At 35.9% G+C, this 15,358-nt stretch overlaps 2 protein-coding genes and 2 non-coding genes across 5 annotated transcripts; 2 read left to right on the top strand and 2 right to left on the bottom strand.

The window, feature by feature from the left end:
• Window positions 1-433: 433 nt before the first annotated feature.
• Window positions 434-12,727, bottom strand: LOC106114326 (peroxisomal leader peptide-processing protease). 2 transcript variants are annotated; one of them, XM_013307482.1, is made up of 11 exons: window positions 12,058-12,167; window positions 7,025-7,385; window positions 6,522-6,685; window positions 3,858-3,961; window positions 3,431-3,558; window positions 2,938-3,110; window positions 2,741-2,847; window positions 2,463-2,631; window positions 1,974-2,115; window positions 1,098-1,258; window positions 434-712 (listed from the first exon to the last, which is right to left on the bottom strand). In XM_013307482.1, the coding sequence occupies exons 2-11, from the start codon at window positions 7,375-7,377 to the stop codon at window positions 627-629; spliced, it is 1,587 nt and encodes a 528-aa protein (XP_013162936.1). In that variant the 5' UTR covers window positions 7,378-7,385; window positions 12,058-12,167; the 3' UTR covers window positions 434-626. The 2 variants fall into 2 exon arrangements, with proteins under 2 accessions (XP_013162936.1, XP_013162935.1); XM_013307481.1 differs by lacking the exon at window positions 12,058-12,167 and adding an exon at window positions 12,528-12,727 and having other exon boundaries at window positions 440-712.
• Window positions 4,379-6,366, top strand: LOC106114327 (NADH dehydrogenase [ubiquinone] 1 alpha subcomplex subunit 11). The gene is made up of 5 exons (XM_013307483.1): window positions 4,379-4,490; window positions 4,637-4,740; window positions 4,938-5,047; window positions 5,482-5,688; window positions 6,296-6,366. The coding sequence occupies exons 1-5, from the start codon at window positions 4,407-4,409 to the stop codon at window positions 6,337-6,339; spliced, it is 549 nt and encodes a 182-aa protein (XP_013162937.1). The 5' UTR covers window positions 4,379-4,406; the 3' UTR covers window positions 6,340-6,366.
• On the top strand, window positions 8,703-8,775 carry TRNAV-CAC (transfer RNA valine (anticodon CAC)). The gene has a single exon. It is a non-coding gene; the product is annotated as a tRNA-Val (tRNA).
• On the bottom strand, window positions 8,911-8,998 carry TRNAY-GUA (transfer RNA tyrosine (anticodon GUA)). Its single transcript is given in 2 exon segments — window positions 8,911-8,946; window positions 8,962-8,998. It is a non-coding gene; the product is annotated as a tRNA-Tyr (tRNA).
• Window positions 12,728-15,358: the final 2,631 nt, after the last annotated feature.

The following is a 15,358-nucleotide window of genomic DNA, read 5'->3' as shown; positions in this document are numbered from 1 at the left end:
ACAATGTGGAACCGCCTTAAGCGACGACTATAGTTTTTTTGTGATACATTTGAGTCTGCGGACTTTGATGCTCAGAAAATTCTAATATTTAGTTGTAAAATTGTAAAAAAACACGTGTAAAACATTGTTTGTAAGAAACATGTTTTGTTTATAAACATGTCAGTTGGAAAATTACTTTTGTAATTTTAGAATCGATGAAAAAATTTCGACATATGCTTATATTATTTAAAAATCTATTAACTTAATAAAGATTATAAATAATTTGTGTTTTTTTTTATTATTTTAAGTGGTTTTTACTGTTTTTTTTTTAAGATTTCAAAGAATAAGATCGAAATAAAACGCAATTTAAATTATATGTTTTATTAACAACTAAACTATAAATAAATGCTACGAGACTACATAATAAACTTGTATAAAAATATATAAAAAATATATATAATAAAAGTATGAAAATTATATACATATATATGAATGCGATTAGTTCAATAGGAACATTTTTTAACCCTGTTTATTGGATTTAATACGTTCCATGTCACGTCTTTATTAAAAGCCAAATAGCTCAAAATAGTTAACAATAATTAAAGGTACATATATTTACATTAATTATAAATTAAATTAATTAAAAGTCATATTTTGGAACGATACGGTAACAACCGCCATTGCGACTGAATGATGTCTTTATTGCTCTCGATTTCTCGTAATTTTTTTTCATCTGTGGAACAAAAATTATCAAAGGAACGTAGCTAATTATGGATCTGGTAAATGGATGGATGGTTGAGCGTCGGTGGCTCAGTGGTCAAGCACTTGACTTGCAATCTGCAGGTCCTGGGTTCGAATCCCGCCTTGTACCAATGTGTTTTTCGATTCTCCGATTTACATATGTACATTTATTAAACGTTGTTACTGTGAAGGAAAACATCGTGATGCTGCACATATCTGAGAAAAAATTCAAAGATATGTGTGAAGTCAACTTGCACTGGGCCAGCGTGGTTGACTATGGCCTAGTCACCACTAACTTAGGGTAGGCTCCGAGTCCCTCACTGGAGACGTATAGTGAGCTGATGATGATGAAATGGATGTATGGATATAATACTGACCTCTGTCAATCATGAAATGCCTGATAAGTTTGAGGAAGGCGCGCGCTGGCACGGCCATGTTGATGTAGGGGTAGCAGGCTCCTGTCTGAGTCTTAGCGTTGCTTACGATGACCCCCAACACTTCAGCACGACCATTGCCCAGACGGAATATCGGACCACCGCTGTACACACAACTTAGAACTAAAGAAATCTTAAACGTCTTCTAAATCAATGGAGTTTTTATTTAACAAAATTGTTTTTCTACTCTATGGAGCACTAGTTATCGCTCGCGACTTTGAGCGGAATTAAAAAATAATAATTTGTATGTGTTCTTCCAGACTATATCCTACATCTATGCCAAGTTCCATGAAGCCATTCTGAAGATGCTTTATAATAAACATCTATTTATCGAAACATTCACATCATGCTAATATTATAAATGCGAATGTTTAGATGCATGGATGTTTATTGAAGTTTCTTTTTAAATCCGCACGGACGGAGTCGCGGGCGACAGCTAGGTTATATTTGCAAAATAAGGTTTCAACTTAACGTGTTTAAGAATAATTTTCAATTATGTATACAAAATAAAATTGATGCCTTTATCATAGATGTAGCTATCAATATAGTAAGAGATAGATAGAGATTTGCTCTCTCACTTCAATACAAAATAAGAGAAAATTCCGGCAGCCAATTTACATATGATCGTAGTGGAATTTATACAATTGTACCACTTCTTATATTCCGCTGCGGAGATGTGCTAAAAGAGTTTATGATCATTTGAAGGGATTCATCATCAGCTCTATAGTCCCCACTGAGAAGCTACAATCTACCCTAAGTTAGGAATGACTGACTAGATTATACAATAAACGAAAAATAGCAATAGAAGTATTAAGAGACCTGAATCCTGATTGTACGCAGCAGGATGTCTGCAGCATGGAGGGCGCGGCGTTGTTGACATGTCCGCTGGTGACTGTTGGCCGCAGAGAGGACAAGTTGTCCTCACTGAAGTACGGGTACCCAGCCGCCACCACTGACTCACCTTAAATAACACTCACAATATCACTTAACTCACTAAGTGAATGTTTTTTTTTAATATTATAAGGTAACAAAAGAGTCGACCGTTGCCCATAGACACGCGCAATTGTAGATGCGTTGCTTTTAATCGACGAATGAGATGCACAGAAAGAAAATATTTCCCATTACTATGTCCTCTCCCTCGTCAAATCCCATCCTTTCCTTATAAGAAAGAAGAAGGTAGTTGCTACTGTTTGCTTTAGGGAGGCATTTAAATGGGACTGGGATTAGATGATGCTTAGCCGGCTATTTTTACGTGACCTTTAATTTTTATAGCCGATCGTGCCACTAAAAAGGGACAGATGTCATTACCCTTCTCTGCCGGAAGGTCGGCAAATACAGCGGGCAGCAGATGTGTCCAGTGCTGGGGGTTGGTGTAGAGCAGCGCGAGGTCGTACGCCTTGTCGTCCGCCGTCTTGTACCTCACTATCGCCGTCTCCCGCGTGCCTTGACAGTACAGCGACACTTTGTATATCGTGTGCTGGAAAATAAACTTAGTGTTTCTCTCTCTTTCCTTCACCTTATTTTCTATATCTTTCATCTCTTTTTTGTAACATCTACGTAATTTGTCCTTGAAAATGTATTCGTACATTTTTAACGACGTGAGCGCAGGTGAGGACGTGTCCGCCGCCGAGGTAGACGCCCGCGCCCCACGCCGCGCCGCACCGCACCAACACCGTCGTGCGGTCGATGCGATCTGCACAACACGTTTAACACCGTCTCATACTTCTGTTACCTTTCTCTGATAGTGTTCATATGTTCGTTTTATGTTGTCTTTGTAACATACCCAGCGTGCTTGTGTAGTGTGATGTGGGGGACCGTGGCACGTGTGCAGGCGGTGCGGGGGGCACACGCAGCTTGGCGGCCAGCACAGCGCGGAGCGGCGCCGCCAGCGTCAGCCCCACCCACTCGCCGCGCCACCACGACACGCTGCACACCACCGCGCCCACCAGCTCGCTCCTGTATACCACCACGAAACAACAAAGAACATTTAAAGGTGTATAAAGGTCATTGGACTCATCGTTAGCGAATTCTCCGCACGACGTTCAACCTTTTACAAATGAAGGAACACCATGAGCGTCAAGTGAGCGTACAGGACAGATGAATTTGTCAACATGAACTATAAATTTGACTCGTTACATCATATTGGACGTCGCTGATCACTTTCCCGCCTTTCGTTTGCTCGTTCTTCTTCGAATTCTTGCTCGTTAACTGTGATAGTAGGTAATATCTATATCATTTTGGTTTGGTAATATGTAAAGGTGGAGTTCTTGACATACGTGGGACCTTCAGTGAAGACAGGCCCGCCCTCGGAGCCGAGTGCGGTAGCGGCGTCAGTGAGCAACAGGGAGGGTCTTCGCCCCACCACGCCGCACACCGAGCCCCGCGTCACCGCGTTAAGGAACACCTGCACACAAACGCTTTCTCAAAAAAGTAAAAGGTTTCCACTGACAAAACACCTATAATCAAACATATCGTTATCTCACTTTTACAAATGGGATGTTCAAATACCACGAAAGAGATAACACTATGTTTATGTCATGTATTTCGGCAATGGCACTGGCATCTAAACATGGGTCATGCCGTTTTGTTGCTGATGGTAAAAAAAGTCTGAACAAAGTAAAACCTATTCAGTAATTTCTATACAAATCAGTGGGTAGGGGAAATTGACGATGATATTGACGTAAATTCTACTTCCACAAATACCTCGCATCCGAAAGGCGTAGATTGGACTTCAATGAGAGCGCCGCGTTCCGGCGGCGGCCGCACCATGTCCAACAACTCCGATAGCGGCCGCAGGGTTTTCAAACCTGGCAACATTGACTCAAAGTTTAACTCTATATTTTTAGAAGGGACATGAACTGCAGGTCGTCTAATTTAAGTCATCAGATCATGTACATCCCCAAAACCAGAGGAATCGCAAATTCGTTACCGACATTCTTTCCTGGTTCTCCCTTTTCACCTTATTTTGAATGAGATTTGTGTTGGATTCTCGGCTATGTTTTTTCTTCTTCTTTTTCTTAACGGTAAGATAATGCAAAAGAAGATTTACTGCTGCGCTCAGACTTTATAGTAGTTGAGGGAGTCCCTCAGTGTAGATTAAGTGACATGATAATAGAATAGACGGTATAAGTAAGCATTGTCAAAACTTTATTTACATATGCAATGGCACTGGCTGAATATAACTACAAAATTTGACAATGAATTTAAAAAAAGTGACATTTCACTTCATTGTCAAATTTGGCAGTTCGCAAAATGTCTTGCGGCTGCGAAGAAAAACCTTGGCGTAATTATTACAGATATTACGATACGCCTGATGGATGCGATGTAGGAAAGAAGGTAAATTAGAGATAACAAGAGAACATAATTTAAATTACTTTAATATTTACAGTGTCAAATTTTATAACTATCCCTTTGCACAATTTCTCCTTAAAAAGGGATACAAAGTTTTGGGTTAACTATTTGTAGATATGTTTATGTTTTAGATTCTAGTAACGAGTCGGTATGGGACAATAGCTGGTATGATTTTCGCTACATTTGACGTACTAATGTTTTCGCACGCAATCGGCTTCGTTCCAGTGTTAAAAAGGTATTCTTTAAACATCTCAAAATTGACAAAATCGTCAAAGAAAGTTGTGTATCAAATATTTTGAGAAACACGTAAACTTTAACAGCGTCTCAAATTTTAAGACCATGCTTCTACTCAAAAATCCAATGAAATATTGTCGTCGGTCGTAGTCCGTGCTTACTTTAACATCGGTTTACTTATTTAGTTTGTTGAATTAGGTATGCTACACATGTGGTGCCACTAGCGCTGATGGGCGCGACCTTCACAGTGGTGTCAAACGCAGCGCTACAAGCAAGGCAAAGGGATGACTCCTATAACTACTTCCTTGGTATGTTCTAGAAGCTACGAATAAAATGTTCTTGGTATAGATTTCTCGTAACAGACGAAATTAATTCAAAGCTATACATTTTACATATCTGCCAACAACTGAAAATCTATACTTTTAATATTATGAATGTTGTCTTCTGTCGTCGTAGTGTAAGCCTACTTTCGTCTACACTAAAGCAAATCTACATCATTTGTATCAGAACTAGCTGTCACCCGCGACTCCGTCTGCGCGGTATTAAAAAATATATAATTAGTAGCCTATGTGTTCCTCCAGACTATGTTCTATATGTATGCCAAATTTTATCAAAATTCTTTCAGCCGTTCCGGAGATAACGACAAACAAACATACATCCATCGGTCCATCCATCTAAACATTCGCATTTATAATATTATTATAGTAAGATTAGTTATAAATAAGATATAATACATCGACAGGAGGCTTTGCGTGTGGGCCTATCTTAGCAGCGTATCTTCGCTCCAAGCACGCCATTCTTCTCGGCGGTCTGGCTCTCGGGGTCTTTGGGATGATTAAGAAAGAATCCGTCATCCATGATTACACGCTCTTCCCTACCATACAGTCACACATGGGCTCTATAACTGCTTGGAGACATGACTACACCTTGAAAAAGGATCCTCTTGAAGGTAAGATTCGCACTGAAATTTTTTATAGTTACTTAAACGGTCTATTTTACTAATTCTACACTAAGAGCCGCTCTCATTGGTTGTTTAGGTTATCGTAGTTTTTTTTAATCAAAATCTGTATAAAACGTATCGTCATCCCTGTCATTATCATTGGCAAACATAGATATCAATATGTTTTCAAAGGGGATTTCTGTCTCAGAAACCCACGGTTAATGTCACAATAGTTTACAATTGTTGTTTGTATTGTGTGGAAGTAATTTGCTCCGCGTTGAGCGTCGTAGCTCAGGGGAGAAGCACTTGACTTGCAATCTGCAGGTCCTGGGTTCGAATCCCGCCTTGTACCAATGTGTTTTTCGATTAACATATGTACATTTATCCGTCAATCTTACGGTGAAGGAAAACATCGTGATGGCTACCTGCACATATATGAGAAGAAATTCAAAGATATGTGTGAAGTCAACCAACCCGCACTGGGCCAGCGTGGTTGACTATGGTCTAATCACCCTTAACTTAGGGTAGGCTCCGAGCCCCTCGGTGGGGACGTATAGCTGATGATGAATTTGCTCCGATGTGTTTTTGGTTACATACGTCCATTTTTTTTTTGCAGAACTTCGTCACAGTTGCGGAACGAAGCAGCAAAAATGTAATTAAAACAATGATTAAAAGTATGTTTTGAAATGTTCTCTTTTTTTATTTTACCTTAATGTAATTGGATATTAAAGAAAAGGATCTGTACTCTACAGATAATATCCTTTTCTGTCTTTACACTAGTTTGTACCACATTAGCGTCAGGAAAAACAAGCCACATACTAAGTCAAGTACAGTCTACTGACCTTGGATGTCGCTCTCCAGATCTATAAGCACAAATACCGAAAGCAGTGCTTTGCCGAGAGGAGTCTGACGCTCGAGGTCGCCGTCACGATGTCCCACAGTCCAGCTGTAGAGAACGTCGTCCACACACCGGTCCAGTACTGGGCACTGCCACACGTGACAGATCCTAACAGATTTGCGAGGAATTAAAAAAGAACTTAGTAGCCTATGTGCTTTTTCAGATTATGTTCTACATCTATGTCAAATTTTATCGAGATCAATAGTCATAATATTAGTAAGATAGAGGAAAGGGGTAGAGTTCTTTTAACACCGGGGACTTTTATTGAATGTAAATTAAATCTAGCATCAAGCAAGCATCTGTGGGCCTACCGAGAATTTGCGTCAAGCCATTTGGTATCGTCATCGTAAATTATGCCAAAGTTAGTATGAGATGTTGATTTAATATACGCTGACTACGGGACGCTGTAGATTCGTGGTAGGCTGTTTTAAAATAAAACAAACTTACCTGCCAGTAAGAACTCTAATCTGGTAACAGCTGTGTTCAAAGTCAACATCGTTGTCTAAATTCCTTTCTCTACTAAGTCTCTCCACTCCTTCGTAAACATTAGGCACTTTGGATTGTTTCTTTTCACATGTGACATATATTTCTGGCAATTTGTCGTAAAACTCCTCATTCAAGATGGGCTTTCCTCTAGCATTCTTTATAATATTAGCTTCTTTAAGAGGTGAGAGTATAGACCCGTGGGTCAGAACCCAGCGCTTAGAAAATTTAATTCCAGATGCAGCTACGGTCAATATGTTAGCCAGTTCCCCGTCTTCAGAATAATTGTAAGAGACCATCACACCTTCGACCGCCATTTTTGGGACTGGAACAGATAATAAAAATATTTATTAAAAGAAGAAAAAAGAAAGTAGAGTCAAATTAAAAAAAATGTATTTTGAAAAATCAAATTAAAAAAAATATTTCCAAGCGATGCCAGGTACTACAAGCTAGTTATTAATTAAAGCAGTTGTGTTTGAGATTAGTAATCGCATACGCAGCATTTTTTGCACAATTGAGCCAAACAAGGAAGTTAATCTTGTGTTGAGATGCTATCAAACAGTCATTTTTAGGATACATTCGTTTATAGTACCCAACAATCACTGGATTCATGGACAGGCTATAAACTGCGGTATTTTGTGCTTATTTGATTTTCGCCATTTTGGCGCTGATTATACAGTTGGTAGCGGTGGTGAGGATTCGAACGATAATTCGGTCAAGAACTTCAACAGGCAAGTTTAATAGAACAACGCAAAGTTTGTCCTTTCAAAGCAATGGCCTATTTTAAGACTTCAACAATTTTTGTAATATTGCCGTCCCTTACAATCTCCTCGAACTGACAGAGATGACAATATTCGGACAGAGACGTGATTAGATTCGGAAATTATTTATTTCAGTTTCAAGAGTTGGCAAATGATGAGTACCACTTTATTTCTTTAGCTATGTTAGAAAACTAATCATTTTTTTGACAGTTGACTTTATTTTAAAAGATATCTCCACGTAGTTAATTCTAATGACATTATGATTTTCTAACCGGCCTGAAACTCTGGACCTCATTACTAAAAGCTAGTTACTTCAACCGCTGAAATAAAGGGTTGTTTGAATTCTGAACTCATTCTAAAACCAAATATGAACATTTGAATTGAATATATCTATTACCAACATTATAATCTCAACTATGACGTTCTAATCTTCTCACAATGTATTACAACGATGAGCACAAACACTTCATTATATTTTTGATTTACATTGCGTGTTCTGTTCACAATTCAGTGATTGACTTCTAATAAATGCAGTAATGTACGCTATACGATGCTGAAATTACGAAAGTCGTTTTGGTCATAAAAAGATGGCGCAAAATGTATAACAAATTTGCGGCACATAAACACACCCTTTGAAATGAAAGTAATGAAGTATATTCAGCGGGTGGTCGATGGCTGCAATTTGTTCTAGTATAAAAAGAGCAAGCTATTTCGAATCAACCGAACTCTTCCAGTGACTCAGTTCACAGCACCACTTCCTACATTCACACTGCACATCACATCAAACAAGGTACGTTTGTTAAAAAAAATCATTCGATTTTCAAATAATTTTGAACATAATTTTCAAAAATCTAATTTTTAATTTCAATATTAACCAATAAGTTTCCGTAGTGTAGCGGTTATCACGTGTGCTTCACACGCACAAGGCCCCCGGTTCGATCCCGGGCGGAAACAGCTTGATCTTTTTATTTTTTGTTACTAATGATTTATTTTATACAAAATTCAAAAATATTTTACTAAGCCTTGTCAAAAATTTATTTCACATTGCATTTTATAAACGTCACAAAATGAACCAAAAACATTATAGTCTCCTTCGAGCCGGATTTGAACCAGCGACCTATGGATGTCTTTGATTTACCGCTACAGTCCACCGCTCTACCAACTGAGCTATCGAAGGTTGATTATTCGGTTCAAAAATGTAGCTCAATATATTGTTAACAATTTATTCATCATATTTTCAATCAAAATAATATTTAATACGCATAAAACTCACAATAGTCCGTTAATAATATACACGACGCTTGAAATTATTTTATAAAGAGGATTTTTAAAAACCAAATACTTAATTAATTAAGAATTAACACTGTTTATAATTATTAAAAAAACGCCACTTATAGCGTTATACGTACATTAATTTCAATATAAAAGGTGTTGTTAACCTGTCAACTTTATCACAAACGTAAGAATATTGACCTAGGTCGTTAACCCAATTGTTTCCCCATTACATTGCATGTTTATATTTTTAATCATTATTCGGTACCATAACGAAATATTATCAAGAGACTGACGAACTTCATTTATGTATAGCAATAAAGATAAAACGGTCGTTTATATTAATAGGAGACACAATCGTTCTTTTTTTTTGCTTTTCTTATTCTCAACCAAACTCTCGTTCTACTAAACAGAAAAGCAACCGTCGGTTTTCACGAAAACATCCTAATTTCTTTTACTCTTTGTAAAACAGATATCAATGCCTAATGTTTTTATAACTGTATTTTAGCAGTGAAAACTGACATTAAATAATTAAATTCTTATTTAAGCTTCTTCATAATTCATTGAAGTTTTAATCTTTGTCTGTCCATTTGATTTTGTAATTAGTAGAACCAATTAATTGGCACGAGTTAATATGATTGTTTTATTTTTGTAATTACAATGTAAATTAAAGTTAAAGATCTAGGTCATACAGATATGAACTGGTTTCAGTTTAGAAATGATTTAATTAACTACGCGATAATGATTAGTAAATAAGATTCACAGCTGTCCTAGTTTTATCACTAACTATCTGATAGGTAAAGGTTAGGAATATCTTCAGATAAATTCTTCTAGCAAGAATTCTACTAAAATTATTGTGGCCAGTAATCGAACGATACGATTACATTCTAATTTTAAATTTAAAAAATGATAAGACATTCTTTATTTGAAATATACAAACATAAAACGATCGCTTAATATGAACTGTCATTATTTTTATTATTGGTCTGTGCCAATAACCGCGAAAATATAAGTGGACAGTGCGGTTATCAAATGTTTTATTTTGATGAATCATTACACGTTTATTGCTCGGAATTTGCCATTCGAGCAAGAAGTTAATAGTAAATAAGTTGTTGTTATCAGTATGTTAATACTACGCCTTGTGGACGGCACAGTTCAGAGTCGGTCAATACACTTATTTGATTCTGAATTTTATTTATCTAAAAAGAGTAAGAATACGATCTGCCAGATTCAACGAAATGACAAAAGAAAGTATTAAATTTTTACAATTCTCTATACATCTTTTCAGAGTCGTGAAATATATTATTTTTGTGGTGGTGGTCTTATATTATTTATTATCGTGAATTATACAGGACGAGTAGGGTGACGAGCCACAAACTTCATATTTCTTTTTTTTAAACACAAGGTCATAGAGTAGATCGCCATCTACTCTATGACAAATGCTGTCTCGCGATTGGCGGGAAATGATGGTGTGACAGCCGCGCCCCGAACATGTGTAACCGTTATAATTATGGGTTATAATATTAGCGCTTTTCCATTCACTTTTCGTTTATTTACACGTCATGAAAAACTTATAACCGACGCGGTGTTGGTTCTATTCAATACGTTTTTTTTTTAACTTTTTACTTTTTAAAATTACTTCTGTATGTGTAATTATAATATATTGACACATATAAACTAAAACACAGTACATATTTATTTATTTGCAGCCAATTCGATGACCTCAATGCTTATTGCGGTAAATCCTTGGTCGAATTCGGGCGTGCAATCAAACCATATGTCAGATACACACAAATAAATGGTTGCAAACACACTTACGGTACCAACCTGTTATAACTGGTTATTTTATTTCGAAATTACACTGAAATACAATATGGAGGAACATTTTGCCTTCATAAAGATTCTATTTCGTATACCATTAGGAGTTCCACATTGCATTGGTTTATATTTTAGTTCATTTTGTGTATAAGTAAGTTGAATTTAATGTTAGCGTTCATTCCAAACTGTTCCTGTGTGAAACGGAAACGGTCTGTTTTAAAGCTTCGGAGATGTTCAACGGATCCAATTGAACAAACGAGCGTGAGTAATCCGGGATCCGGTCCCGTGACTCCATAATTCCCTTCGCTGCGGGCTTTTGTTTCGTCCGTACCAATGGATGGCTGTTACGGCAATAACGACACAACTTTCACTCAAATTTGGCGGGAAAATCTTATGACAATTGGGCTAAAAATATTGAGTCGATTTAAATTTATTCCCGAAGCCCTGATAACCTCCAAAATGTCTCTCACACGTTTAGCGGTCCATAAGGAGACACAAGTGTAAGCCCACGACAATACAATAATGGACGCTCTTTTGCCTAATGGGTCGCATCCTGCACGACCGAAGCGCAGTCCAGTCAATGCTACGAGCCCGTTTCTGGCGCTCCTCTATGCCCACGTAAGACTATAATTTCCAGAAAACGGTATATCCAACTCGATTCGCGCTTCCGCTTTCGTGTCCACGATCACGTAACATTATTGTCTACATCCTAGCGTGGGTTTTGTTTCACGAGGCACCCGTTAGCTAACACTATCGACTAACACACGAACGATGCGACCGCGTTAACGAACGATCATGACAAACCGTCTACTACCGTTGCTTAACTGTTAAATCGTGTATCGGATGCAGTGTTGAGGATTTAAAGTGCAAAAAAATCGTATAGAATCAAGGCAGAATTGTCGTTTTGCCGTGCCTTGCAACGGACATGCCTAAGTTTCAACGTCTGGCGAGTGTGAAGAAAAAGAAAACACTTTCGCCGGCTGCGACTGCGACGTTGAATCAGTCGCACAGTTACATTTGCTTGATGCGATAACGTTTTAGGTGAGTGCATTTTAGAAGTCATTAGTGCAAAGTGGGGTGTCATATTATACCTTAATTAACATTCAGGTTAGTTTATTTGTGTTAATATGTTGTTTGAAATCTTACAAGTTCGTGTAAAATACGAATAACACTCATGAGGCGTCGGTCAAGGTAAGAATTAAAATATAAACGTTTCAAACAAAGTGAAATTAAGTTCTCTTCTGTTGCACTTCCTTTGTACTTATAAATATCAGTTCTGAAATTTTGAAAATGTCAAAACATATGCGTTTTTAGAAAAAAAATTACGAATAAGATTAAAAATAAATAAGGATGAACAGTAATGTGGCATAATGTATATAATCCAAGCAGTGACCCTGATTATCGATAACGTATTAAAAACTGGTAGTAACTGGTGTAAACATAATTATAATAGAAGTTAAAACCAGACAGCTAAGTTTCTAAACAGTCAAAGGTCAAAGATTATAGATGAAATTTGAAATCAGACATGAAATTTCTAGAAGAGATAAATACCAATTTCATCATTCAAATATAAATCTAAAAACAACTTGCAAGTAATAATTACATACTATACATACCTAATACGCGATTTGTTTTCTTCTTATAGGTTAGAATTGTAACAAAACTATCACTTCACATTTATATTTGAGTATATTCATTGCAAATTCAAGAGCATCACTGAACTTGTGCATTCAATAACCGGTTTATATAAAGTAATGTTTTTATTTACGACGTGATTAATAAAATTATATTTTGTCTTTAATAAGTTGTATCAGCTGATAACTTTGTAACAATAATAACTTTGATTTATTGTACACCTATCGGCTGCTTCTTGAAACAACTCGAAAAAGTCAATGTCATCGTAGTACGTTTATGCACATGTAGATGGCGCTTTTATTAAAACTAAAAGTTTAAGTTTTTATTCTAGAAAACTTTTTTAATTTTAAATTCATTATTGGCAGTTTATTGTGTATTCTAAATGTATTGATTACACGAAAAATATGAATGAATTAATTTCTTACGAAATTTTATATCACAATAGCTTGGTCAAAAAATCAAATTTTTGGTTATTATAAACAAAATTCGCTCGACTTATCTGTATGAACGGGATACACTCAAAAAATACAATAAGGTTTTTCATGCGGTTTTTACGAACATATAAATTGATTCATAAGGAAAGTTAAAATGTGTACAATTCATTGTGTATTTCTGTAAAATATAACGAACGAATAATTGGCTAAAATATGACGATTATTATTCTTAAAGACGTAAGTGGTAAATTATGTGGGGAAATAAAACATAGTCACATTTGTTTCGCTACTCGTATAAACAAGATCTATCTTACATCTTACTTATATTATAAATGCGAAAATTAGAAGGTATTTCCAGAACGGCTGTATGGATCTCGATGAAATTTGGCACAGATGTAGAACATAACCTAGAACACGCAGGCTACTAATGGAGTTATTTTACTTTTACGCGGACAGAGTCGCGGGCTACGGCTAGTAGTATAAATTGATAAGATGATATTTGGATGAAATCAGCAAAACTGTAATCATAGTGTAAAATAGGATATAAGTATTTAATGTTATTACGTGTGTGTATTTATTTACGAGAAAGCAATTTTTTTTTAATTTAATAAAATCATTGTAACGGCTCTATGTACCTACTAATCTACAGATTTATATTGATTATGTGAAGTTTTAACTATAAATGTACTTATAAGTTAAAAAACAAAATAATCTAGAAGCCAGTTGTATTAATTAATTTTAACAAAGTGTTCAGATTTTTGTACTGGCAACAGTTATGACCCCGTTAAAATTTTCGACGTAATAAAAATAAAAACAGTCAATTTTATGAAGGAATTATTAATTGATGAAGCCTTATAAAGTATTAATAATCGACTTATATAAAACTTCAGCGTGAATGATTGTCCGAATTTTAACGAATTGCTTTTTCGCGGTATTCTTTACAACCGACTTGATTAATTTTAATTTTGGAACAATTCGATATTCGACACGTTTCGTTACACTGGTTCCATTTTTTAAATAATACTTTCTTGTTAAAAAACGATATTATTTTTTTTTAATTATCTTTGTATGTTGTTGTACCAAAATCGAGTGACAGATTGTAATGACACTTTGTTATCGTGACCTAAGGACGACAGAGACAGTTTGTGGCCTAACATTTTTTTTTTTGCATTTTTAATTGAAAATGTATTTGTCACTACTTTTTGACTACGCGTTCCGGGTTTATGGGGGCTTTACTGTAAATTGGAAACACTTTATTTTGAGTGGGTTTAGCTTATTAAAAAAATTGCGCGTAACTCAACATTGTAAGTTAATACTTAATTATTTTTACGGATATAAATTCGGATCGGAAATTATTAAATTCAGTAACATTTAATTAATTAGTGAACCTTGAAAGTGCATTCACTTGAATGATATCATACCGGGTAATTTGCGGTAAGACAAAACGGTAGTTAGATCCGTTTTTACACTTGACAAACTTCAACACAAAAAGCAATAAATTAAAAGGTCCCTATTTTCCTCCATAAGTCGGATCACATCAAAGGGTGTTCTACATTCTCAAGTATTTTTCAATAAAATGACGCAACAGTTCATTGAAACGACATGACTATTTACTTTGACTATAGAGAAACGGACTAGGCAAAGACCCCGAGTTGTATATACGCGAGGGTTGATGTACATATGACAATACCACGTCTGTATATAGAAACTTCTTTAATGATATACTAACTCAGAATGAGTACACAAGCTAAGAAGTTAGGACTTATTGTTGAATTTTACGGTGCGAAATGAGCGCGTTACCATGTCCCGTCTCTTTAATAACAAAGACTATTCCAGTTAATCCTAATGCAAATATAATCTGTCACAGTAACGCGCCATAGACAAGATAATTGACAATGACTAGACAATAAAAGATTAATTTCATGGCGGAAAAAACTAAACAGTTTACTATTTTCTTAGTAAAGCTATGATTAATTATGTTGCAATCAAAAAACAGCCAGTTTTCTACCGGTGAGTAATTTGACCAAAGAATTCCTTCTCAAAACTCGAAACTGTGGTCTAGGGGTCTTTACACTCCCAACCTTCCTCTTATTCATAATTTTTAATTTAATTTGTAACAATAATCTTAACATCATGAATCGTATTTCCGTATATAGCGGTTTCCTTCATTTTTTTTATAAATAAAAAAAACTGATTAGTCACAGACTACCATTTGCACAGACAGGACGTTATCAATTTTCTAAAATCCGGTCACGAAGACCACAAAAAGAAGTGTAAATGCGCTTTAACAAATTTTAAGGAAATCTTTATCACTCAATGATTCATCCTTATATATTTTATTTTATACTAAAACTAGCTGTCGCCCGTGACTCCGTCCG

This window comes from Papilio xuthus, unplaced genomic scaffold (assembly GCF_000836235.2).
Source record: "Papilio xuthus unplaced genomic scaffold, Pxut_1.1 DF828142.1, whole genome shotgun sequence".
NCBI lineage: Eukaryota > Metazoa > Arthropoda > Insecta > Lepidoptera > Papilionidae > Papilio > Papilio xuthus.
Note: the sequence above shows the minus strand (reverse complement) of the source record. Positions and strands in the feature narration are given on the sequence as shown.